This window comes from Hyla sarda, chromosome 7 (genome assembly GCF_029499605.1).
Source record: "Hyla sarda isolate aHylSar1 chromosome 7, aHylSar1.hap1, whole genome shotgun sequence".
NCBI classification, from domain to species: domain Eukaryota; kingdom Metazoa; phylum Chordata; class Amphibia; order Anura; family Hylidae; genus Hyla; species Hyla sarda.
The window spans coordinates 192,737,496-192,763,916 of NC_079195.1; the positions used below are offsets into that span (position 1 = coordinate 192,737,496).

Genomic DNA, 26,421 nt, shown 5'->3' on the forward strand with positions numbered 1-26,421 from the left:
ATTCCCCTCTCCCGGATCATTTTATACCCCCCCCCCCCCTCTGATGCCCCCTGTGTCATCTCTCCCCCCCCCCCCCGATGCCCTCATATTCCTCCCCCCTCTGATGCCACCCCTTTCATTATATCCCCCCCCCTGATGCCCACAGTGTCATTATACCCCTTCTCTGATGCCCCCGTGTCATGATATTTCTGCCCAACCCCCTCTCCTGTACCACATTATTACCAAACCTCCCCTCTGATCCCCTGCTACCTGTACCCTGCCCCCTGTGTGCTCCGGCAGGCTCAGGGGCTCGGCGGTCATAGTTGGTACTGGACCGCATCCTCAGTACAGTACGCGCCTTAGCTGGGACGCTGTCGTCCAGCACGGCTCGCTATAGGCTGCAGAACACAGCTGCAGCCTATAGGAGTTAGTTACAGGGCAAAACCGATTTCCCCGTTATATGTGAATTCCTCAGGCATTTGGCCCTGCTTGCCCGAAGCAGGGCTAAATGCCTGAAGAATTCACCTGCCTGATGCACGAAAGTTAGACTGGTTACATAAAGCAACCTGATTTTAGCTCTTATGTATTAAAGTTTTTTTGCCTGTGTATATATGCAAATAGATGTATCAAGACAACTGCCTATTAAATGCCTCATCTTACCTGCTGATGTGGAGGAGCTACTGTCCTCCATTGTGATGGATATCCAAAGCTTGTATTAGATTTCTATGGTCTAGTGCTTATTCTTCTTCATGGATCAGTGCAGCGCATGGAGCATGTGGATTTTGGAGGATACTTTGCAGTTTGTCAAACATTCAAGGGATTCCCACAATTCATAATCCTGTTTCAGAAAAAGCTGGTTAATACCACAGACCGGTACATGCCATTTGTGAGCTTAAACCAGGACTTTTCCTTTAATCCCATCTGAAAGAAGTACCACGATCCCCAACCTTTTCAATTAGCAGAAAAATTATTTCCAATAACCTTTTTTTCTTTTGTTTTAAACTATTAGGCCCAAATGCACACAGGATGGAAATGCTGCAGATTTTACCCGGGGATCCACAGCAGAATACAGTGGCAGGCAAGACGGTGAAATGTATCACACACATTCTTCACACAAAATATGACCTGTGATGTGGATTTTAAAGCCGCACTGTCATTAAAAAATAAATAAAAAACCCTCAATGTGTCAAAGATTACCAATACCTGCTATTAACTCTTTAGATCTAAAGCATCTAAAGCATTAGCGGGAATTTGTGACACTCCTCAGACAACCCACAGGGCGATTGTGGGGGTCCAATGAGGTGGCAGCCAGAGGTCCCCTAACCTGCTCCACGCCGCTCTTCCTTAATCTTCTTGTATGGTCTGCCTACTGGCAGGCTGTACAAATGCATCACCCATAGTACTGAACAATAATAGCAATCGAAATTTATAGTCCCCTATAGGGACTTAAAACATGTAAAGTCTGTAATAAAAATGTTTTTGAATATGCCCCAATAAAAATTGAAACCACTCCCGTTAACAAAAATATTTGGAATCGCTGTGTGCGGAAATGTCTAAACTATTAAAATAGTTTGCTCCAATATCTGTCATTTAAATGGTTAAATGTTGTGATCAATGGTTGGCAATCCCTGGTGTCTTGGGGAACCATCAGCACCCCGGCGTTCCAAACATAAATTTTCAGAATGCTGGGTTCGGGGGTCTATGGTCGTGATCTCACGGCCCGCCCCCTCCAATCATGTCTACAAGAGGGGGTGTGATGGCTTTGGTCCCATAGAAATGAAGAGGGGGCGTGGTGTGACAGCACAACCACAAACGCCCAAACTCAGCGTTCTAAACATAAATGTTCAGAACCCCTGAGTGCTGGCCCAGAGATGGGCGGTTCCCAGGTGCCAGATCCCTCCCGATAAGACATCTTATCTCCTATTCTTTGGATAGGGGATTAGAAGTCCAGGGGGAAAATACCCCTTTAAGCAATCATCGATCCACCGAGTACCCCTTTAAAGCTGACTTAGACAACCCTTAGCAATCAAGTGCTGATAACATAGATCAATGTAATGCAATGGCTTATGATAGGCCCCTAGCGGGTGCAAAAAAAAAAAGTGTGTGTGTGTATATGGTTTACAAATAAAAAAAAAAATCCCCCGCTAAATAAAAATTCAAACCACTCCATTTTCCTCATTTTCCAAAGAAAACACCAGAAAAGTGGTTCCATTTAAAACTACAGCTTATAGCACAAAAAAAAATAAAAAAAATAAAAAATAAGGAGAATAAAATATAAAAAAGGTCAGGTGATCGCACTCTCTTTTTCAGGCTATTTTTCTTCCCCCAACATAAAACAAAAATTATCCAAGTTTGGTAACATTGGAATTGTACTAACCCATAGAACAAAGTTTTTACAGATTTGCCATAATGTGAACTTCTAAAAAAAATGATTGGCGCACACAATTGCGCAATTCTATATATTTATTTATTAGCCAAAATAAAAATTGCTGGGTCATGAGGGTTTAAAGGGTATTGATATTTTACAGTAAAATGAAAAGGTGTCAATGCAAAGTGCAATTGGTCGCAGCGGCAGCGATGACAACAAGGCAGCAACCAATCACAGCTCAACTTTAACCCCTTAACGACGCAGGACGTAAATGTACATCCTGGTGAGCTGGTAATTAACGCACCAGGACATACATATACATCCTATACATAACCGCGAGCATCGGAGCAATGCTGAGGTCATGCGCAGCAGGGACCCGCCGGTAATAGCGGACATACGCGATTGCGCGGATGTCCGCCATTAACCCCTCAGATGCAATGATAAATACAGATTACAGCAGCTGCAGCATCGCGGTCACTAAAATGGATGATCGGACCGCCCGCAGCGCTGCCGCCGCGATCAGATCATCCAGCACGGCAGACTCAACTGCCCTCCACGGGTCTTCTGCTCTAGTCTGCAATCGAGCAGAAGATGACCAATAGCACTGAACAGTATTAGCAATCGAATGATTGCTATAAATAGTCCAATATGGGGACTATTAAAGTGTAAAAATAAAAGTAAAAAATAAAATAAAAAAATTTAAAAAAGTGAAAACCCCCTCCCCCAATAAAAACGTAAATTGTCCCATTTTCCATATTTCACCCCCAAAAACTGTAAAAAAATATTATATATACATATTTGGTATCGCCGCATGCGTAAATATCCGAACTATTAAAATAAAATGTAAATGATACCATACGGTGAACGGCGTGAACGGAAAAAAAAAAATAGATGCTTTTTTTTTTAATAACATTTTATTCCCAAAAAATTTTAATAAAAATAAAAAAAATTATTAAAAGTTTTATATGAGCAAATATGGTAACAATAAAAAGAACAGATCACGGCGCAAAAAATTAGCCCTCATAAAGCCGGTTAAACGGAAAAATGAAAAAAGTTATACATCTTCAAAATAGGGGGATTTTAAACGTACTAATTTGGTTAAAAAGTTTGCGATTTTTATTTTTTTTATTTTAAGCGCAACAGTAATAGAAAAGTATGTTATCATGGGCATCATTTTAATCATATTGACCCAAAGAATAAAGAACACATGTCATTTTTACTGTAAATTGTACGGCGTGAAAACAAAACCTTCCAAAATTTGCTAAATTGCGATTTTCTTTTTAAATTTCCCTACACAAATATAGTATTTTTTTGTTGCGCCATACATTTTATGGTAAAGTGAGTGATGGCATTACAACGGAAAACTGGTCACGCAAAAAACAAGCTCATACTAGTCTGTGGATGAAAATATAAGAGTTATGATTATTTGAAGGAGAGGAGGAAAAAAACAAAAAACGTAAAAATAAAATTGTCTGAGTCCAAGTTTGAGAAATGAAACCTGAGCTCTGATTGGTTGTTATAAACCTCAGACAGTTTTCATACAATATAGAAAACCTAAAAAAGTGTTTCCCAACCAGTGGTTGCAAAAGTACAACAGCTGGAGGCACACCGGTTAGGAAACACTGATTTGAGCTCCACAATGCCCAGGCCCCCCCTCCACCTTACATTGATGGCAAGTAATAACCCATAGTGAAGAAGAGCAAACACCTAACCACAATAGACGTAAAACGAGCGGGCGGTGACGTCAACAATCACTACAATACCAGGGTGTGGGCAGGGACAGGAGTCGTGTCACATGACCATGTATACCTGTATACCATACGGTCGCGAAGAGACCCTAGATACGATGTAAACATCCTCAGTATGGACCCGGTCACACTCACCATTCCGCTCACATCCTCCTCCCGACACGGTCGGCGCACGCTGATGACGTCACCGCCCTAGGGCGGGAGACACAGGTGCATGACACATACTGGGGCGTTCTATTCTCACTGTTCCCTTCCGCAGAAACCCAGCGTGTGACGTTCGAGGTCATGTGACACAATCTCCGGCGTCTCGTCAAGCGTCACTTCCGGTCGCGGTTGTTTCTGGGGAAAGGGGAGACGCTGCTTGAGAGGTTCAAATGTTTCTCAGGTTTAGAAAAGTTATAGGGGGAGAGTTATGAAAACCTGTGTAGAGGAAGAGCGGTGCAGTTGCCCCTAGCAACCAATTGGATTGCTGCTTTCATTTTTTCACTTTTTAAAAATGAAAGAAGCTATTTTATTGGTTGCTATGGGCAACTGCACCGCTCTTCCTCTACACAGGTTTTGATAACTCTCCCCAATATTGTTCACAGGCAGAAGCAATCGATGGTAGATGGTTCTGCTTAAAACGCTTATTTTGCACACTTAAAGGGGCTCTGTAGTGAAAAATAACTTATCCCCTATCCAAGTGTCGGCCGCAGCTTCCTGCGGGGGTTGAAACGGCCGGTTCTGGCAGACTGCTGTGGCCCCATTGAGGAGATAGCGGGACATCCCCACCCCCCAATCTATAACTTATCCTTTGGATAGGGGATAAGTTATTTTTCGGCGCACTACTACTTTAATGCTAAACGCACTTATTTGGCCAGGATAAGTGTATGATGGGTCCTTTACATGTAGCAGAGCGGAGTCTGTGACAAAGCTGAATGCATGACAGATTGTGTATGTAGCAGAGCTGAGTGTGTGTGATGGGTTATGTGTATATAGGAGAGCTGAGCGTGTTACGGATTATGTGTACGTAGCAGTTTTCTGGAGGAACCGCTCATATGTCACTGGAAGTACTGCGGTCCACCTTTTTTTATAATTCAAGGAAAATGACAAAACCCGGCTACAAAGTATACACACACTCACACAGCACTAGTGTTTCCTTGACATGTCAAAAAGCAGAACTGATCACAGCTGTCTCTTAGATAATAGAGGTACTACACACACCCATCCCTGCTCAGGTCCAGAAAAATGACTCCTTGCAGGCAGAAACAATCGATGGCAGTATGTGGTGATACATGGTGCTGATTAGAGATGAGTGAACTTACAGTAAATTCGATTCGTCACGACCTTCTCGGCTCGGCGGTTGCTGACTTTTCCTGCATAAATTAGTTCAGCTTTCCGGTGCTCCGATGGGCTGGAAAAGGTGGATACAGTCCTAGGAAAGAGACTCTTTCCTAGGACTGTATCCACCTTTTCCAGCCCACGGAAGCGCCTGAAAGCTGAACTAATTTATGCAGGAAAAGTCATCAACTGCCGAGCCGAGAAGTTCGTGACAAATCGAATTTACTGTAAGCTCGCTCATCTCTAGTGCTTATGCTTTCACTTAAGTGACATATCTTGACAAAAAATTCAGAACACTGGCAGTGTCTTTGCTCACTTCAGCACAGGAAAGTGATAGGAGCCTCTCCACACAGACTTTCCTGAGCTCCCTAGCAGCAAACAGTCTAATGATACAAAATACTACAAACATAGAACCTGGTACACAATCTTCACTAAGTAGTTTTGGTACACAATCTTCCTCCGGTGGTTTTGGTACACAATCTTCCTCCGGTGGTTTTGGTACACAATCTTCCTCTGGTGGTTTTGGTACACAATCTTCACTAAGTAGTTTTGGTACACAATCTTCCTCCGGTGGTTTTGGTACACAATCTTCCTCCGGTGGTTTTGGTACACAATCTTCCTCCGGTGGTTTTGGTACACAATCTTCCTCCGGTGGTTTTGGTACACAATCTTCCTCCGGTGGTTTTGGTACACAATCTTCCTCCGGTGGTTTTGGTACACAATCTTCCTCCGGTGGTTTTGGTACACAACCTTCCTCCAGTGGTTTTGGTACACAATCTTCCTCCAGTGGTTTTGGTACACAACCTTCCTCGAGCTTGTCTATCTATATTATTTCCAGTCCAATCAGAACAACTGTCGTGGGTGCAATTATAAAGTACCAATCACTTAAATGTGGTCTGTGGCTCAAGATGGCGCATGACCGTCCAAATCACTTTATTATTGTGAATTTTAATACTTACAGTAAGGATATATTTATATTTTGCATTTAAGATTTTGTTCTTTCTTTGTTAGGACTGGAGTGGCAAAAAAATAGTGGTATTCTTCTCTACAAGCTTTGCATATAAGTGGATATAAGGCACCTGATGGAGCCTTCACAGCTCTGTAACCATGCTATTCTGTTTGCATTAACCCTTAGGCTAGGTTCAGACTACGGAATTTCCGCCAGCAATTCCTCTTTGAAATTGCAGGCGGAAATTCGGCTTGCTAAAATGTATAGTGTAGTGAATGGGTTTCCGTTCACAAATTCACACTTCGAAATTTGTGAAGCAGAATTTGTGAACGGAAAATCCGCTTGGAAATTTCCGCCTGAAGAATGGGGTTGCTCTTTCTTCAGGCGGAAATACTCGCGGAACACATTGCAGTCTATTGGAGACTGCAGTGTCCACGCGGTCCTAGCACTGACTGATTCAGTCAGCGCTGGCCGCACTCGGAATCTCCGGGCGGAAATTTTCTGCCCGGAGATTCTGTAGTCTGAACCTAGCCTTATCCTTTGCACATTGTTTTACACATACATGTATTTCACTCCATGCAGGGCCTGATACACAGTCAAGGAACTCCATAGATAATTAATTCATGCTGGGTTCACCTAAGGATTGCAACCAATCACAGGGGCTCCAGGGTCCCGATTTTTTCAGCCATCTAAATGTTAAAGCCTAACTGCAATCATTGCTCGGGCAGCAAGATATCCATTTAATTTCCTGGCAACTTCATAGCCCTGAGTTATCAGGATGCAGATTTGCCATAGACTTGCATAGGACTTCTGGTTAATCTGTAGCCTGATCCACTGTAGTCTCAGGCTAGGAAATTTCCGAGAAATTCAAACAGATATCCTCCTGACAGAGCAATGATTACAGTTACTCTACAATTGTCACATGTGCCACATTTTTCTGCCTATTTTCTGCAGCAGATTTTGCTACCCTTTGACTTCAGTGGGTAGGAAAATAGGCAGCAGCAAAAAAAAAGGCAAAATATGGCACGCGCGGAATTCCGCTTTGGCATTCTGCACGGAAATACCTCTGCAGAAGTCCCGTTGAATTCAATGGGATTCTGCTGTGCTTTGCACACAGCAGAATTTCCGTGCCAGATGTTTCTGGTGCAGAAATTCAGAATTCCATGTCTGCAGAAAGAATGAACCTGTTGATCCTTTTTTGCAGACCCTTAATGGAACGCATAGCCGTCTACGAGCGAGGGCGTCTTTGCGCAGTCCTAGCGCCAGCATATCACGTCGGCGCCTGCAGTCTCAACAATTTTCTGTGCGGACATTCCGTAGTGTGAACATAGCCTAAATGTGCTGTTGATCTTTTAACAAAACACATAAAAACAAACAGAACTTTAAGAAATAATTAATATTTAATAAGGTTATAGGAGTTAAACATTGTTTACTAAGAGTTTTCTAAAGTGTGATTTGCCCTCTGTAGAAAATACTTTGTATAGTCAGAATAAAGTAATGTTGGCATTTCTTCAAAGTGACTCTTTTGATGCTGAACAAGAACAGATTTTTGACTGAAACATTTACCACACTGGTCGCAAGGAAAGAGCCTCTCTCCTGTGTGGATTCTCTGGTGTTGGACAAGATTAGATTTATGAGTAAAAGATTTATTACACTCAGGACAGGAAAACGGCTTCTCCCCTGTGTGGATCCTCTGATGTGTAAGAAGATTGGATTTTAGAGTAAAACTTTTGCCACAGTAGGGACACATGAAGGGTTTGTGACCGGAGTGGATTCTCTCATGTCTGCCAAGATCTGACTTCAAGGCAAAACATTTTCCACACACCGAACAAGAAAATGGTCTCTGACCGGTGTGGATTCTCTCATGTCGGACCAAGTCAGATTTTAGCGTGAAACACTTTCCACACACGAAACATGAATGAGGCTTCTGGTCCGTGTGAATTCTCAGATGCTCAACAAGATGCTGCTTGTGGCTAAAACATTTCCCACAATCTGGACACAAAAAGGGACCCTCACTTGTGTGAATTGTCTGATGCACAGTGAGATCTGAGCTCCTTGTAAAACATTTTCCACATTCTAAGCATGGAAACATTTTACCTCCTATAAGACCTGAACTTTGAAAATAAATCTGATTCGGATCCAAAGAACGATCAAAGTATTCAGATGGTATATCTCCACTGTTAAGGATTGGGGGTATATTCTGAGCAATACAATTTTGTGTCAAAATATATGAAGCTTCAGGAGAACGATCCAAATGATCAGGGGGATCAGAAGACATCTCTCTATTGTAAAGTACTGGTGATATATTTTGGGCCATGAGGTTCTGGGAGTCATCAAGTGATAGATCTTTACTGTCAAGGGTAGGAGATGTATTTTCTTTTGGAAAAATTTGACCAATGGCTCGATGTTCTGTTCTATCATTTGGAGACCAAATATGGTGTCTTTTTGAGATGCTGCCATTGAAGGGTTCACCTATCAAAAGATAAAATAAATAAAAAAGACAGTTACTTGGACAGTTACTAAAGTCAAAGGGTTATTCTCATCTGAAGAAATGATCCCGTATACAAAGGATAGGGGATAACAAGCTGATCAATGGGTGTCCAACTGCTGGGACCCCTACTGATACTATCCTACTGAGAATGGAGTCCCCAATGTAAATAAACAAAGCACTGGATTAATTTATTCTAGGGAAATTTTGTCTCCATTCTCAGGACTGGTGGGAGGTCCCAGTGGTCAGACCACATATCAGCTTGATATCTTCTAACCTGTTGATAGGACATAGCTTCTTGAGAGGGGAATGTCCCTTCATTTGTCTACCCACATTTGAGCTGGACTCCAAAAACACCAAAACCTCAGGCACCTTTATTATGCCTCTTTAAGACCCATATCATATTGTCTTGTATTACACTAATGTAAGTGGCTCTTAGGACCCTTCAATCACTCTGCTTATGAAGAAATGAAAAGGCCATCACCTACTAAACATAAGCATACACACGTTTGTATTGTCCTACAAGGCCAAAAAAAAGGACTTGAATAAAATTTCAATGATTCGAAAGAACATATTGAAATGAAAGTAGAAAAAAGGCAGTAGATGTTCCAGCAGCCATAAAGGCCTTGAGCTGTTCTGACTATGGATCAGCTCCCTGAGATCACCAATGAAGTCCACAATAACTGTCTAGATGCCACTGTCCGCTTGACAACTAAATACGGTACGAAGTGGGCTTGGGAGCCAAACCCTCTCCGTACATCTTTCATATAGCAGGACGTAGCTGTATATCCTAGTGTGTGAAGGGTCTAGTATACGTTTTATTGTCTGGATTTTTATATGATAACTGGGAAATAGGTTGTTTTGAATTTACAGTATTTGTTCAATATGCCCTTTCATTTTGTGTTTCTTCCCGTGTGGGCTGCAAAGTCCTTACACCTTTAATAGCAGACAGCTCCCATACGTGTTTATAGAGAGGAGAGTGAAATATAGCTCTGACAAACATATCAGTCAGTGGCTTATCTTCTAGTGAAAGCAATTATTAGGGACAGTCAAAATCTGCCATCAGGGAAGTCAGGACAGATTCATACACATGACATAGTATTCATATACTGGCAAAAATATGAGTTTGAGTACCTTAAAGGGGTACTCCCCGCCCCCTAGACATCTTATCCCCTATCCAAAGGATAGGGGATAAGATGTCTGATCGCGGGGGTCCCACCGCTGCAGAATCCCCGCGATCTTGGCTGCGGCACCCCAGACATCCGGTGCACAGATCGAACTTCGCTCCGTGCCGGATGACTGGCGATGCAGGGTGGAGGCTCGTGACGTCACTGCCACGCCCCCTCAATGCAGGTCCATGGGCGGGGGTGTGACAGCTGTCACTCCCCCTCCCATAGAGTTGCATTGAGAGGATGTGGCCGTGATGGCGTCACGAGCCGGGTGCGGCTGTGACGTCACAAGTCTCCAGCACTGCACCTGGCGCTCTAAACGAACGCCGGATGCAGCAGGGAGAACGCCGGGGTCCCCAGCATCGGGATCCCTGCGATCAGGCATCCTATCCCCTTTCCTTTGGATAGGGGATAAGATGTCTAGGGGTGTAATACCCCTTTAAAGGGGTTATTTAGGGAGCATTTTATTCCTTATTTATTCTTCGCTCCCCGATGCTCCGTGCCACAGTGACTCTATCGCAATAATCGCATGTGGACAATACCACCCTGCATGCAATGACCAATGGCAGTACATACTGTAAGTGTCTACAGAAGAGATTAAGAACATATGTTCTATTTTCTGTACTAAGATGTTATTACTGACCTTCATTGACATCAGTAGGATGTTCCATCGTGAAGTGATGATCATTCATCATGAACGTGTCTACTTCATCATCTAGCTCTTCAACTTTTATATTGAGGAGGCCTTCCTAAATACACACATTTAACATACCAATAACAATGTATAAGAATCACACATCTTATCTACACATCATATAGACTATATATATTGACGCATCAAATCTACCCGATAATTCTCTGGAGCATTGTGATTCTCCTCGGAGCCATCCTGGAAGCATAAAGGACTGGGGCACCTCTCTGGTGTATTTCTTTTACTGTTTCTATCTGTAGTAAAAAGACACATAGGGGGACATTTATCAAAGTGTGAAAGTCGCAAAAAAGTAGCATTGCATGAAAAAACCTACTATATTTACTCCAGCTCAGACATGGAGCAGATAAAGCCACTACCAAAAAAAAATGTAATTTCTTACGTGAAAGAAATATTTCAACAGGCCGAAACCAGTTGATAAATAAGTTGCACATAAGCAAAAAAATAGTAAGAAAAAAAGAACTTAAAAAAGGAAGACATAAGCAAACATTGATAAATGTCCCTCATAATGATTATTGTTTTAGGTTCCATACACAGTGATGTCTAATATAACATCTCATTTTACTGACCGCAAAGCCAAAAGAAGACTTGGATAAGAAAGTTGGGGCAGAGGAAGTAATTCTCAATCTTTTCTAATCTCAGATTTTAACTACAGTGGTCCCTCAAGTTACAATATCAATTGGGTCCAGGACGACCATTGTATGTTGAAACCATTGTATGTTGAGACCAGAACTCTATGGAAACCTGGTAATTGGTTCTGAAGACCCCAAAATGTCATCCAAAAATTGTAAAAAGTGAGGATTAAACAACAATAAGTAGATAATATAGATAAAGCAAATCCTTCCATATAAAAGTAATAAAGATCTGCTGGGAGCTGTAATCACTGTCTATTTCAGTGTTTCCCAAGCAGGGAGACTCCAGCTGTTGCAAAACTTCAACTTCCAGCATGCCCCTACAGCCAAAGGCTGTCCGGGCATGCTGGGAGTTGTAGTTTTGCAACAGCTGGGGGCACCCTGCTTGGGAAACGCTGGTCTATGTAGAGGACAGGAGCTTCTTCAGGGTCCTGTACATTACACAGTGTCCTAAAAAAGTAACATGGAGCCGCCCTCACCTGGTGTCCAAAGGAGAAGCTAACCCTGGTACAGGTAAAGAGTACAGAACATATAATACCTCCCTATACTGTAGGGGGCGCTACCAGACACCAGTCAGTGCATACGCTTCAGTAATACAGGGGTATTACCAGTGAATGCCCATTCTGATTGGTCGGTTCTTCCGGCCATTGACACTTTTCACAGATCTGGACTGTCTGTACATTGAATGTTGAGTCTGGTTTTAACTTACAATGGTCCAGAAAAGACCATTGTATCTTGAAACTATTGTATGTTGAAGCCATTGTAAGTTGAGGGATCACTGTATTGTAAATCGCAGGCGAGAAGAATACAGCGAGGGCTACACATAGGCTTTTCGTAGTAAAACTTTTATAGAGTAACTAAAACCTTAATAAGCAAATCGGGCCCAAGACGCGTGCGAAACAACAGTGTTCAATGTACGGATTTTGCAGAATTGCAAGCCTATGGGACTTCTGCCAAATCCATAGATTGAAAGCAGTAGTCTCGAGCTCAGGCATCGCAAATTTTAAAGTGTGCATTGTAACACTTCTGCAGCTCTCCTGATGTTGAATAAGAACAAGTTTTTGACAATTACCATATTCGGTGTAAGTAACATGCCTTTCTCCTGCGTGAATTCTCTGGTGTTGAACAAGATTTGATTTGTGAGTAAAAGATTTATCACACTCAGGACAGGAAAAGGGCTTCTCTCCCGTGTGGATCCTCTGATGTGTACGAAGATTAGATTTGAGAGTGAAACACTTTCCACAGTACGGACACGGGAAGGGTTTGTGGCCAGAATGAATCCTCTCATGTCTGCCAAGATCCGACTTTAAGGAAAAACATTTTCCGCACTCTGAACAAATAAATGGCCTCTGCCCTGTGTGGTTCCGCTGATGCCTGACCATATCAGATTTTAGTGTGAAACATTTCCCACATTCTGAACATGGAAACGGCTTCACCATTCCATGTGTTCTCTGGTGCTTAAGAAGATCTGACTTTTTAATAAAACATTTACCGCACTCTAAACACGAATGTGGCCTTTGGCCTGTGTGAATTCTTCGATGCTGAACAAGATTTGACTTATGACTAAAACTCTTCCCACATTCCAAACATGAAAATGGCTTTTCTCTCGTGTGAATCCTTTGATGGACAATGAGATTTGATTTCTGTGAAAACCATTTTCCACATGTTAGACATGAAAATCTTTTTCCATCTCTGCGTCCTGTGCTTTCGGTATGGGACATGTCGGAAGAATTTTTTAAGTTATTAGTGGGATTAGATGGCAGATCTCCAGGGTATAGGACTGAGGCTATATTCATATCAGTCATGAGGTTTTGTGTCCTAATACTTAAGGCTTCAGAAAAATGTTCCATGTGATTAGAGGGATGAGTAGAAGACAGGTCTCCTTTTTGAGGAACCAGGGATTTGACCTGAGTAGTAAGATTATTACTAGAAGAATCCTGGACAATGGTGTTTTGTTCTATTATATTGTCTGCAGACAAATCAAGGTGTCTTTTCGAGATCCCACTAGTGTGTTCTCCTGTTTGAGATAAGACAATATTTATAGTTTAATTCAGTATTTCACTGTTATCTATTATTTGGAATTATTAAAGGGATACTCCGGTGAAAACCTTTTTTCTTTTAAATCAACTAGTGGCAGAAAGTTAAACATATTTGTAAATTAAAGGGATATGGATACCGCTCTCACCAGCTCCGGACACCTCTTGCACCTGTGCTGCGGACTGCCAGCACCGCCTCCGGCAACTCATTATGCTAGAAAGAACTCCGTCCGGCACCAAGGTATGAGGTAAAAAGGCTTGTCTTTATTTATTCCACTGCAGGATACATACAGATAAAGATGTCTGACGCGTTTCGCCCTTTGCAGGGCTTAATCGTAGACTAATACATCTCATAACAAACAAGATTAAAATACTGAGCGGTCCGGTCACATGACCTACCGCATCATCACATTAAAATTGCGTGGAAGAACTGGATACCTGGATAACATATGGATCACACCCTATTTAGAAAGACCTGAGGTGGCTGTCTATGAGCTAATTCACACCATCCTATTTGGCCGTTATTCCTGTGTGCGAATTTTATCCTAAATTTATACCAATATAGCTATAAGCCTAACTAATTTGATAATCCCAAATATTAAATACAATTAGTATGAAACTGAAGGGCCATATATAAAATTATATCGCTTATAGGAGTGATAGAAACGCCAAAAATAATTAATACTATCTGAGATCTAATTTAAGGCTATAAGGTATTTGTAAGATAGTGCCAAACTCTCTCTTATATCTATTTTAATTTTCCATTATTCTAGATATAGGAGCCTGTGATGATTTTACTGATAGAAATGGATTCTACACATATTCATCTAAAAGATAACTATTATAGTGCAAAATAAATAGTGAAACACTAACAATAAGAGTGGTATAGTAGTGAACAGTAATTAAACTAAAATAATAATAATAATAAAAAATAAAATAAACACAAAAACAAAAGTTACAATGTAATAATAAAAATATAAATATAAATATAAATACAGTATAATAGATATACCGTATTTATCGGGGTATACCACGCACCGGCCTATAACACGCACCCTCATTTTACCAAGGATATTTGGGTAAAAAAAGTTTTTTACCCAAATATCCATGGTAAAATGAGGGTGCGTGTGTGTGCATGTATACCCCGATACACCCCCAGGAAAGGCAGGGGGAGAGAGGCCGTCGCTGCCCGCTTCTCTCCCCCTGCCTTTCCTGGGGTCTAGAGCGCTGCTGTCGGCCCTTTTCACCCCCTGGTTATCGGCGCCGCTGCCCGTTCTGTCCCCCTGACTATCGGTGCCGGCGCCGATAGCCAGGGGGAGAGAAGCGGCGCCGACAGCCAGGGGGAGAGAAGGGGCAGCGGAACCCATTGCCGGTGCCGCTGCCCCGCTGCCTCCCCCCATCCCCGGTGGCATAATTACCTGAGTCGGGTCCGCGCTGCTGCAGGCCTCCGTCGTGCGTCCCCAGCGTCGTTGCTATGCATGGCGCGGCGCACTGACGTCATGCGCCGCGCCGTACAGCGCATAGCAATGACGCCGGGGACGCACGCCGGAGGCCTGCAGCAGCGCGGACCCGACTCAGGTAATTATGCCACCGGGGATGGGGGGGGGCAACGGGGCAGCGGCGCCAGCAATGGGTGCTGCTGCCCCTTCTCTCCCCCTGGCTGTCGGCGCCGCTTCTCTCCCCCTGGCTATCGGCGCCGGCACCGATAGTCAGGGGGACAGAACGGGCAGCGGCGCCGATAACCAGGGGGTGAGAAGGGCCGACAGCAGCGCTCTAGACCCCAGGAAAGGCAGGGGGAGAGAAGCGGGCAGCGACGGCCTCTCTCCCCCTGCCTTTCCTGGGGGTGTATCGGCGTATAACACGCACACAGACTTTAGGCTAAAAATTTTAGCCTAAAAAGTGCGTGTTATACGCCGATAAATACGGTAATTATGAAATTAGGAAAAATATACATTAGCAACTATTAAACCATAGACACATATCGTTATAGCCAGTATTATAATCTAGTATCCCCTGATTGTTAAATACTTTTACATATAAGAATAAAATAATATGTACTGGGTACAACCTATATTCATCCACATCTCTACCCTGTGAGATGAATATGTGTAGAATCCATTTCTATCAGTAAAATCATCACAGGCTCCTATATCTAGAATAATGGAAAATTAAAATAGATATAAGAGAGAGTTTGGCACTATCTTAGAAATACCTTACAGCCTTAAATTAGATCTCAGATAGTAGTAATTATTTTTGGCGTTTCTATCACTCCTATAAGCGATATAATTTTATATATGGCCCTTCAGTTTCATACTAATTGTATTTAATATTTGGGATTATCAAATTAGTTAGGCTTATAGCTATATTGGTATAAATTTAGGATAAAATTCGCACACAGGAATAACGGCCAAATAGGATGGTGTGAATTAGCTCATAGACAGCCACCTCAGGTCTTTCTAAATAGGGTGTGATCCATATGTTATCCAGGTATCCAGTTCTTCCATGCAATTTTAATGTGATGATGCGGTAGGTCATGTGAGCGGACCGCTAAGTATTTTAATCGTGTTTGTTATGAGATGTATTAGTCTACGATTAAGCCCTGCAAAGGGCGAAACGCGTCAGACATCTTTATCTGTATGTATCCTGCAGTGGAATAAATAAAGACAAGCCTTTTTACCTCATACCTTGGTGCCGGACGGAGTTCTTTCTAAAATTTGTAAATTACTTCTATTAAAAAATCTTAATCCTTCCAGTACTTATTAGCTGCTGAATGCTACAGAGGAAATTCCTTTCTTTTTGGAACACTGATGACATCACGAGCACAGTGCTCTCTGCTGACATCTCTGTCCATTTTAGCAACCGTGCATAGCAGATGTATGCTAAGGGCAGCATGGTGGCTCAGTGGTTAGCAATGCTGCCTTGCAGTGCTGGGGACTTGGGTTCAAATCCCACTAAGGACAACAATAAATACAGCGTTATTATTATTATAATAACGTCAGCAGAGAGAACTGTGCTCGTGATGTCATCAGAGAGCATTCCAAAAAGAAAAGAATTTCCTCTGTAGTAATAAGCAGCTAATAAGTACAGGAAGGATTAAGATTTTTTAATAGAAGTAATTTACAAATATGTTTAAATTTCTGCCACCAGTTGATTTAAAAGAAAAAAGGTTTTCACCGGAGTACCCCTTTAAAGGGGTTGCCCCAGTCTTTCATTGGCTACTGTCAGAAGTCACATAAACAGTGACTAGAGCTGATGGGAGACTCGAGACTTCTGTCCTCAAGATCATGGGTGGGACCCAACGTGATCCTTTGCACAGGAGATTAGGGTCGTTGGTAGGACAATCCTATCAAGCGGTCGGATCTCCCACGATCAGACAATTATCTCCTACCTATGGGTAGGGGATAAGTGTCTAAAACAGTGTTTCCCAACCAGTGTGCCTCCAGCTGTAGCAAAACTACAACTCCCAGCATGCCCGGACAGCCTTCGGCTGTCCGGGCATGCTGGGAGTCGTAGTTTTGCAACAGCTGGAGGCACACTGGTTGGGAAACACTGGTCTATAAAAAGTTCAATTCCCTGGGCTACCCCTTTAATTCATAGTCGATAAGTAGAGGAAAGCAACAATGATACAATTACACTTTGTAAAATAATAACCATTTCAGGATCAATTCAAACCATCATTAAAATAACCCATCAATCAACCCCAGATCCCTGACTGATCACAGAGAGAAGTGGTTCAAGCTAGAGATGAGCGAACTTACAGTAAATTCGATTCGTCACGAACTTCTCGGCTCGGCAGTTGATGACTTATCCTGCGTAAATTAGTTCAGCTTTCAGGTGCTCCGGTGGGCTGGAAAAGGTGGATACAGTCCTAGGAAAGAGTCTCGTAGGACTGTATCCACCTTTTCCAGCCCACCGGAGCACCTGAAAGCTGAACTAATTTATGCAGGAAAAGTCATCAACTGCCGAGCCGAGAAGTTCGTGACGAATCGAATTTACTGTAAATTCGCTCATCTCTAGTTCTAGCTACTGCAGTTATAGTGTTGTTACTGCCCTAAAGTAGCAAAGACGTTCATTAAAGGACTTACTATTATTACCACATGAGAAGCCAAAAATGTTCTAATTTGGAAAACTCCTTTCAATACGCCATTTAGAAGACAAAGTCAAAGCAACAGCATTTTAGTGTCCATATTACAGCTTCAAATTCCAGCCCAATGGATGGTCTAGTGACTAAAACGACAGCATCATACATCCCTATAATGAGTCTGGATGATTGGATCTGTGGTCCGGCTGAGATAGATTTAGGTTGGTAATATGGATACTAAAATGGTGATGCAATGCGGCAAAATGATTTTTTTATTAAAGAGGTACTTCGGTGGAAAACAGTTTTTTTTTTTTTTTTAAATCAACTGGTGCCAGAAAGTTAAACAGATTTGTAAATTACTTCTATTAAAAAAATCTTTACCCTTCCAGTACTTTTTAGCAGCTCTATGCAACAGAGGAAATTCTTTTCTTTTTGAATTTCTTTTTTGTCTTGTCCACAGTGCTCTCTGCTGACACCTGATGCCCGTGTCAGGAACTGACCAGAGCAGGAGAAAATCCCCATTGCAAACCTATGCTGCTCTGGACAGTTCCTTACACGGACAGAGGTGTCAACAGAGAGCACTGTGGACAAGACAAAAAAGAAATTCAAAAAGAAAAAAAAGACTTTTCTCTGTAGCATACAGCTGCTAAAAAGTACTGGAAGGGTAAAGATTTTTTTAATAGAAGTCATTTACAAATCTGTTTAACTTTCTGGCACCAGTTGATTTAAAAAAACATGTTTTCCACCAGAGAACCCCTTTAAGTGTTTAAATAAAACAATATAATAAGTTTGCCGATACCTGTAGGAATTTCCTCCTTTGGAGACTGCAGACAGTCCATAAGACAAGTCTCTTCTCTCTTTGTAGCTTCAACTTTTATATTGTTCTTGACTTCATCCTAAACATAAAAATACCCGTTATCAGGTCATGCAGTTACTTGTACATAAAGGATCTGGCCTTGTTCTGTCTTGTACTTTTAAGTAACTCCAAGATACAGCAACATTTCTGCATGTTATTCCCCCCCCCCCCTCTCTAAACAGAGAGAATATGTGGTTTCTGTTAATTTTAGCATGGAGTATTATTATTATTTAAATAAAGGGGTGAAAAGATGAGCAGTAACCACCCGGTGCCCCAAATGAGATGTTTACTGGCATCTGGATCACAGATTAAGTGAAATTAAGCACATGTAAACAAATGTATAGAAGTCTGTTCACACTATGGAAATTCTGCATAGATTCTGCTTGCAGCAGCCTCCCATTAATCTCAATAGGATTCTGCTGCTCTGTTAACATGTCAGAAGTTCTGGGACATAAACTCCAATAAAGAATTAGATTCTGGCAGAAGACTGAACACTTTTTTCAGGCAAAATCTGCCAGAGAAGTCCTGTATGTCAATGGGACAGTGCTTCTGTCTGCTGAATTCGGAACATTTTTGCTCCACGCAGGAAGATGCCAGATTCTTTGCTGACTTTCTGTAGTGTGAACATACCCCAAGTGGCATGTATGAACCCTGGACACCCTGGGGGGAGATTTATCAAAACCTGCCCAGAGGAAAAGTTGCTGAGGTGCCCATAGCAACCAATCAGATCGCTTTTTAAATTTTTCAGAGGCCTTGTCAAAAAAGAGAGTAGCGATCTGATTGGTTGCTATGGGCAACTATGCAACTTTTCCTCTGGACAGGTTTTGATAACCCCCCCCCCCCATACTTTAGGAAAGATTTGTGCATCTCAGCCTCTGCTTGGGTCAAACTTCTACCCACAAAAAATTTTTCATATATTTTCTTAACATTAGATGTGCATTGCACACAGACACACTAACTAAGGCTGAAGGGACCCCGTGGTCTCTATGGAGGAGATTTATCAAAACCTGTTTAGAGGAAAAGTTGCTGAGTTGCCCATAGCAACCAATCAGATCGCTTCTTTCATTTTTGAAAACTCAGCAACTTTTCCTTTAGACAGGTTTTGATAAATCTCCCCCCTATGCCTCTACAGTATGCCAGAACATTACACCATATGAAACCCCTTTAAAATGACATATGTCATGACAATATATGTGTTGGGATTAGCTGCTTTTGTTTTCAGTTTTGGGCTCAATCTTGGTTGACGTACAGGGTCCAGATTACAGTGCTTTTAAGTCCTATCTCCCGATCCCGTGCATGCACTGCCGTTGGTTAGTACAGTGGATAAGTAAGTGCAGGATTTAAAGAGAGGGCTCAGCGCTCAGTCCAAGACAGGAAGGGATGAGCACTTCAGTAGTGCAGTCCCACCTCCTCAGTACTGGAGCCCTAGGAAAAAACAAGGTATCCTAAAGCAATCAGCAGTAACACAGGTAGGTTTGATTTTACCACCCTATCTATCCATGTCGGAAGCTCCTGCCATAAAAATGATCTGACAGACTTCCGTTAGGGTGCATTCACACTGGGGCCACAGATGACTTCAATGGGGAGCAAAACCTCCTGAAGCAAATCTGTGGCAGATCTGCAGCAGAAAATACGCATGTGTGAACGCACCCTAAAGCAGCATTGCTGGGCCAGTTTAGAATTCCAAACAATATGGACAAGAGCCGCAGCTCCAAATAGTGTAAAGGTACCGCAAGCAGGTTCAAGGGTTGAGCATATGTAATCCATTTTATAAATACTAGCAAAGAACAAACAGGGTACCTCGCTCGAGGCCGGAAGCGCAACTAATGCGAAACTTCGGCGGCAGTCGCCTCGCTTCCGAATGCCCTGCTACGTGTCTGATACCGACTCGTCCGTCGTTGCCGGAAGAGTCGAGGCACAGCAGCCCTGCGGTGAGTGCGGGTACCCCGTTTGTTCTTTGCTAGTATTTGTTATGTGACTTTGGGCTTCTTTGGTCCCCAGAGCCTCCAGACTCATAGGCACAAGGACTCCGCTCTTCCCTAGTGACAGATCGCTACTGACAGCAGTTCACACTCAGTGACCCTGCTATTTTCTCACTAGTCATACACCACTACAGTGCCCTCATCTTTTGTTCAGCAGTAATCCATTATATGGCTATGATAGTGAGTGAGACCTCAGCTACGTCTACCTGATCATCCTGTACGACATTTTACTCTAGACATTCCTGTGGATATAGCAGTATTTTGATTATTTTGTAATAGCATATGCTGCACTATAAAAGCAAAAAAAATTAAAAAAATACAAAATAAATTGGAGGCGCCAGGGTTGCTTTAGTAATTTAGTGGTCAATGTGCCTTAAAAATAAAAAATAAGGCATATAAGGCATATCCACCTGCTCTCGCCATTCAAATGGTGCCCAGGTCCCCACTGACTCAACTTGTCTGCTTAGCCAATCACTGTCACCAGTGGGCCAGTTTAGAATTCCAAACAATACGGACGAGAGCTGCAGCTCCAAATAGTGTACAGGTACCACAAGCAGGTTCAAGGGTTGAGCATATGTAATCCATTATATGGCTATGGTAGTGAAGGAGACCTCAGCTACATCTACCTGATCATCCGGTACAACATTTTTCTCTAGACATTCCTGTGGATATGGCGGACTGGGACATCTCTTTTGTGTATTTCCGTTACTGGGTCCATCTGTTGGAGCACACAAACAAAATGTTGATATGTGATGACCACATGATCCTGTTCTTTTCAATGAATGTCTCCTCTTACCCAGTGGTGTGATGGGACGGTGGTGCTCCATCATCATGTCATCGTACAGTTCTTTATGTCCTTCGATGTACTCCCACTCCTCCAAGGAGAAAGAGACAGGGACATCTTGACACATTATAGGAACCTGACACACGCAACAATCCAGTTATCCCTCTCACACATTATCCTATATAATGTCCAAGCATTCCCAGCAGCGCTCACCTCTCCAGTCAGCAGCTCAATGATCTTGTTGGTGACATCTAGGATTTTCTGATCATTGTTCCTCTCGTGTATTGAAAATTGAGCTGAAGGCTCCTCCACAGGGCTTGGGGTCCTGCTCCATTCTTTTGAAACCTGGAGACTCTTACAAGATGCCTTCTTCACAACTATAAAATCCTATATATAAGCATACACAGCCTGTTTTATTCCAGCAAAGCTGCATCCATACATTTCATAACTGTACCTGGGTCATGTGATCACCAGTCTGACCCAAAGAAAATCAGAGAGCATAATATAGGGGTTTCTTTAGCATTAGCAAAGCAGAGCTGATTCCTTAAAGGGGTATTCCGGGCAAAAACATCTTATCCCCTATCGAAAGGATAGGGGATAAGATGTCTGATCGCTGGGAGCCCGCCGCTGGGACCCCCCGCATTCTACGCGTAGCTGCGTCTGCAGTTTCAGAAACCGTCGGGATTCCGAGACGGGGACGTGACGTCACGCCACGCCCCCTCAATTAATTTCTAAGGGGGGGGGGAGCATTAAAGTCACAACGCCCCTCCCACAGATATGAATGGAGGGGCGTGGTGTAAAGTCACGTCCCCGTCTCGGAAGCCTGGCGGTTTCCGAAACTGCAGATGCAGCTACGCATAGAATGCGGGTGCTGCAGGGAGATCTCTGGGGTACCAGCGGCGGGCCCCCCCCGTGATCAGACATCTTATCCCCTATCCTTTCGATAGGGGATAAGATATTTTTGCCTGGAATACCCCTTTAAGAAAATGCACCACATTTGTCTGCAGGTTGGGTGCGGTTTTGCAGCTCAGTTCCACTGAAGTGAATGGAGCCAAGTAATAATACTACACACAGCCTGCGGAACTACTGATTTTGGAAAAAATTAGCTCTGTTTTTCTATCACTGGATAACCCTTTAATGTGTCAGAGAAAGTGGACAGTCCTGCATTAACAGCAGTGTTTCCCCACCAGGGTGCCTCCAGCTATTGCAAAACTACAACTCCCAGCATGCCCGGACAGCCTTTGGCTGTCCGAGCATGCTGGGAGTTGTAGTTTTGCAACAGCTGGAGGCACCCAGGTTGGGAAACACTGATTTACAGGATGACATCATCACCTATCAGGTCCCTACTATCAGCTTCCTGACCCCTTCCCTTTCCATCTGTATACTGCTGCTATCTATATGGCATCAGGATAGATAATACATATACACCACCTTCCATATACACCTTTTCTAGTTTTTCTGTGATTTTGAAAAAAAAATTGCTGCAAAAAAGTTGTGCTATTTTACCGCAATTGTGCAAATCCCAGAAAATAATGTGTCCTTTTTACCCCCATTTTCAAAAATCCCAGCATAAAACTGTCAAAATGCAGTCAAAGTGGGCAAAAAATTCAACAAAAACTCAACGTGTAAACGAAGCCTAAATACTTCAAATCTTCATGCAACAGGCTTCATGGCAAAATTAACCGAAAAAAAAAAAAAATTCACTTGGAATAAGAAAACGCATCAAAATGGCATATGATGTGAACTCAACCCCCTTATGAGTATTACTACTTCACAAGGCTGAGATGCCACCACCTAAACCATAGGACTCAGGGGAAATGGAGGCTGCATTAGGAAACCATTTCAATGATGGATTTGCATCCAAAATAGCTGAAAACTCATGCCTGCCACGTCAGCTCAAGGTAAGTAAAATGCGTATACGATTATTTTGTAATAGTATATGCTGCACTATAAAATAAAAAAAATAATAATAAAATTGGAGGCACGAGGGTGCTTTGCTAATTTAGTGGTCAATGTGCCTTAAAAATAAAAAAAATAAGGCATATCCACCTGTTCTCACCCTTCAAATGGTGCCCAGGTCCCCACTGACTCAACTTGCCTGCTTAGCCAATCACTGTCACCAGGAAGCAGCGAGGACCCGACAACATCAGGAGCAGAATTGGGTAGGTAAGTATTTCTTATTTTTTATACACTGTGACCCCCTTTTAAAAATACTTTTTATGTTAAAAGGGATACTCCTGTAGAAAATAAATGTTTTCAAATTAACTGGTGCCAGAAAGCTATACAGATTTGTCACTTACATCTATCTATTAAATCTTAATTCTTCCAGTACTTATCAGCTGCTGTATGTTCCAGAGGAAGTTGTGTAGCTCTTTCCAGTCTGACCACAGTGCTCCTTGCTGCCACCACTGTCCATGTCAGAAACTGTCCAGAGCAGGAGATGCTTGCTGTGGGGATTTGCTCATACTTTGGACTGGTCCTGACACGGATAGAGGTGGCAGCAGAGAGCACTGTTGTCAGACTGGAAAGAACTACACAACTTCCTCTGGAACATACAGCAGCTGATAAGTACTGGAAAAATTAAGATTTTTAAATAGAAGTAGTTTACAGATCTGTAGAACTTTCTGGCACCAGTTCATTTGAAAAAAATTTTTTCCATCAGAGTACCCCCCAAACCACCAAAATTCCTAATGACATATGGCAGTGTAAGGGGTTATTTCCAACTTCTCCAGTGGTGTAATGAGGAACTAATGTCACCTTCCCTGGTGGTCTGGGCTAGTGAAGGATGTTCATACGATCTACCCTGGTGGTCTATGTTTATACCTGGTGTCCACAAAGTTTTAGTCACAACCCCAGTGATGTTAGAAAGCCAATTGATGTGCTTGTCCTATTGAGCTTACTTGTCCTGCCCTGATCTAGGACATTAGTGTAAGCAGAGATAGAGATGACCCTGCAGCTGCACAGTTGTGTCTTTGATCAGTGTAGAGGGCCTTATAAAAGCCTAGGGAACATGTGCAGCCGCAGATTTTTCCTTATTAGGGCTCTTTCACACGGACGGATCTGCAGTGTATTTTACGTTGCAGATCCACCGACGATGGACCCTACATTTGGCCTCCATCTGTGCCTGCTCATAGCGGCAATCCACCATTAGGGCAGACACGCTGCGATGTGCGAGTCGCTGTGCGCATGCGCAGTATACTCGGACACATCCCGGCTGTTCCCAGCCTAGCTCAGGAAGCAGGGGGAGGAGCAGCGACGTGTGCAAGTATACTGTGCATGCGCGCAGCGACTCGTACACTGCAGCATGTACAGATGGCAACAGCACTGTAGGGTCCATCATCAGCGGATCCGCACCATAAAATATGATGCAAATCCGTCCGTGTGAACGAGCCCTTACAGAGAGTCTTAAGGTTGAACTTACGCGTCCCTAATAGGAATAACGTCATATGACATAATGCTCAGAAACTCTCACCTCTCCAGTCAGCAGGTAGATGATCTTCAAAGCGAGTTTTATTATTTCCTCGGTCAGGTGACTGTTGTCCTTTTCAATCTTGAGACGTTTTTTAATGACCTCTAATTGGGGCTGGAATGACCGAGTCATGGATGATGCCTGCATGTACAGTAAGAAACACACCCAGTGAGGTAAAGATTAAATGGGGACATCTAAGGCTTAAAATGTTCTATAGTAAATGTGATGCATATAGTCAAGTATCCTTAAAGACCTTTAAAGACCTACACAAGGGGAGAATAGGAAGGTTAACAAAAGTTATACATGGATATTTGGGTACAGTGCTAGCTTTAAGGCAATCTCCCAAATGCTGAATTCACAATGCGTTTTATTTTTTAGATAGTTTAAGTTTTTACCTGTGTGAACATATCCTTAGATTATTCTAGGCCTGTTTTGAAGCCCTCAACTGTTTTTGCTGTGACCAGTTCCTAAGGTACGCTGATCCACAACACAGGGGTTCATCTATTAAAGGGGTATTCCAGGATTTCTTTTTATTTGACTATGCTACAGGAGCTGTAAAGTTAGTGTAGTTCATAATATAGTGTCTGTACCTGTGTGTGACGGTTTTCGCACAATTCTTCTGTGATTTTCACCCCAATATTTATTTTTACCAGCATACAAAATGACTGTTGTCTCGGATTTTTCCCAGCTTGCAATGCGGCCGAGACCTGACTCACTAGTCAGCTGATGACAGGGAGCCTGTCTGCTTCAATGGGTGGAGGGATCAATCTGCAACTAATGCAACAGCTGTAGGCACCCTGATTGAAAACCACAGGTCTTTTGTTTTAATGGGTGGGGTGGCTGATGTGTGGGAGGGAGGAAAATGGAATTGTGGGATTTGTATTAAAAAAAAAAAAAAACATAAGTCAAACAGGAAATACAAGCTCACAAACAGCTAGCCCCAGTGTTATGGTAATCTCACAACATAGCCATTTAGCCCCAAGACAAGCTCAGATCCTTCCTAAGCATGTCCATTACTGTCTGCCAGGTACATACTAAAATCACCTTATGGTGGAGAACCCCTTTAACATGTGTGTTTTTTTTTTTTTTCACATTTGCAGTGCACAAGTGTGGAAAAAAACATACATATTAATAGATGAACTCCTGTGTTGTGGATCATCGTACCTTAGGAACTGGTTACAGCAAAAACAGTTGAGGGCTTCAAAACAGGTCTAGAATAATCTATGTTCACACAGGCAAAAACTCTCTATCTGTTCAGCATTTATCAAGATGCCTGCGCCATTCCATAAATGCTAGCAAAGGCTTACGTGCCACTTTTGGATGGCCGAGGTTGCACAGCTGATATGCTAGGTTTGCCAGGCATTGATAAATATGAAGGGCACTTGTCAGTCAGTACGGCTACCTGTGCCTGGCTGTTGAGCAAAACTGCGCCCATCATATATTAGTGCATAAACTGTGCGATTAGGAAACCACACCCATAAAACTCCTATAGAATTTAGTGGTAAAGAATGCCATATAGATCAGCGAAAGTTGCATCATAAACGCAATAAATTATCCCCACAATTCTTATGGTAAAGAAGGCTTGTTGCCTCTGGAGATTGAACCTTTGGAAGTTTTTCCAGGGGTTATCCAGGAAAAAACTTTTTTTTTTAATATATATATATATCTCAACTGGCTCCAGAAAGTTAAACAGATTTGTAAATTACTTCTATTAAAAAAATCTTAATCCCTTCAGTACTTATGAGCTTCTGAAGTTAAGGTTGTTCTTTTCAGTCTAAGTGTTCTCTGATGACACGTGTCTCGGGAAACGCCCAGTTTAGAAGAAAATCCCCATAGCAAACCTCTTCTAAA

General features: G+C 42.6%; 1 protein-coding gene across 3 annotated transcripts in view; it reads right to left on the reverse strand.

The window, feature by feature from the left end:
* The window catches only part of LOC130282953 (oocyte zinc finger protein XlCOF7.1-like), a 38,016-nt gene that overhangs the window by 7,982 nt on the left and 3,613 nt on the right, over positions 1–26,421 (reverse strand). For 2 of the 3 annotated variants that reach the window (XM_056531960.1, XM_056531959.1), the window contains exons 3-11: positions 24,574–24,711; positions 21,315–21,488; positions 21,114–21,192; positions 20,944–21,035; positions 18,279–18,375; positions 12,435–13,379; positions 10,869–10,966; positions 10,665–10,770; positions 7,654–8,836 (exon numbers count right to left, since the gene is read on the reverse strand). In XM_056531960.1, coding sequence (XP_056387935.1) covers positions 7,797–8,836; positions 10,665–10,770; positions 10,869–10,966; positions 12,435–13,379; positions 18,279–18,375; positions 20,944–21,035; positions 21,114–21,192; positions 21,315–21,488; positions 24,574–24,711 — 2,769 coding nt within the window. In that variant the 3' untranslated portion in view covers positions 7,654–7,796. Of the gene's footprint in view, positions 1–7,653; positions 8,837–10,664; positions 10,771–10,868; positions 10,967–12,434; positions 13,380–18,278; positions 18,376–20,943; positions 21,036–21,113; positions 21,193–21,314; positions 21,489–24,573; positions 24,712–26,421 lie in introns of those variants that run through there. The other variant, XM_056531961.1, reaches the window with a different exon arrangement.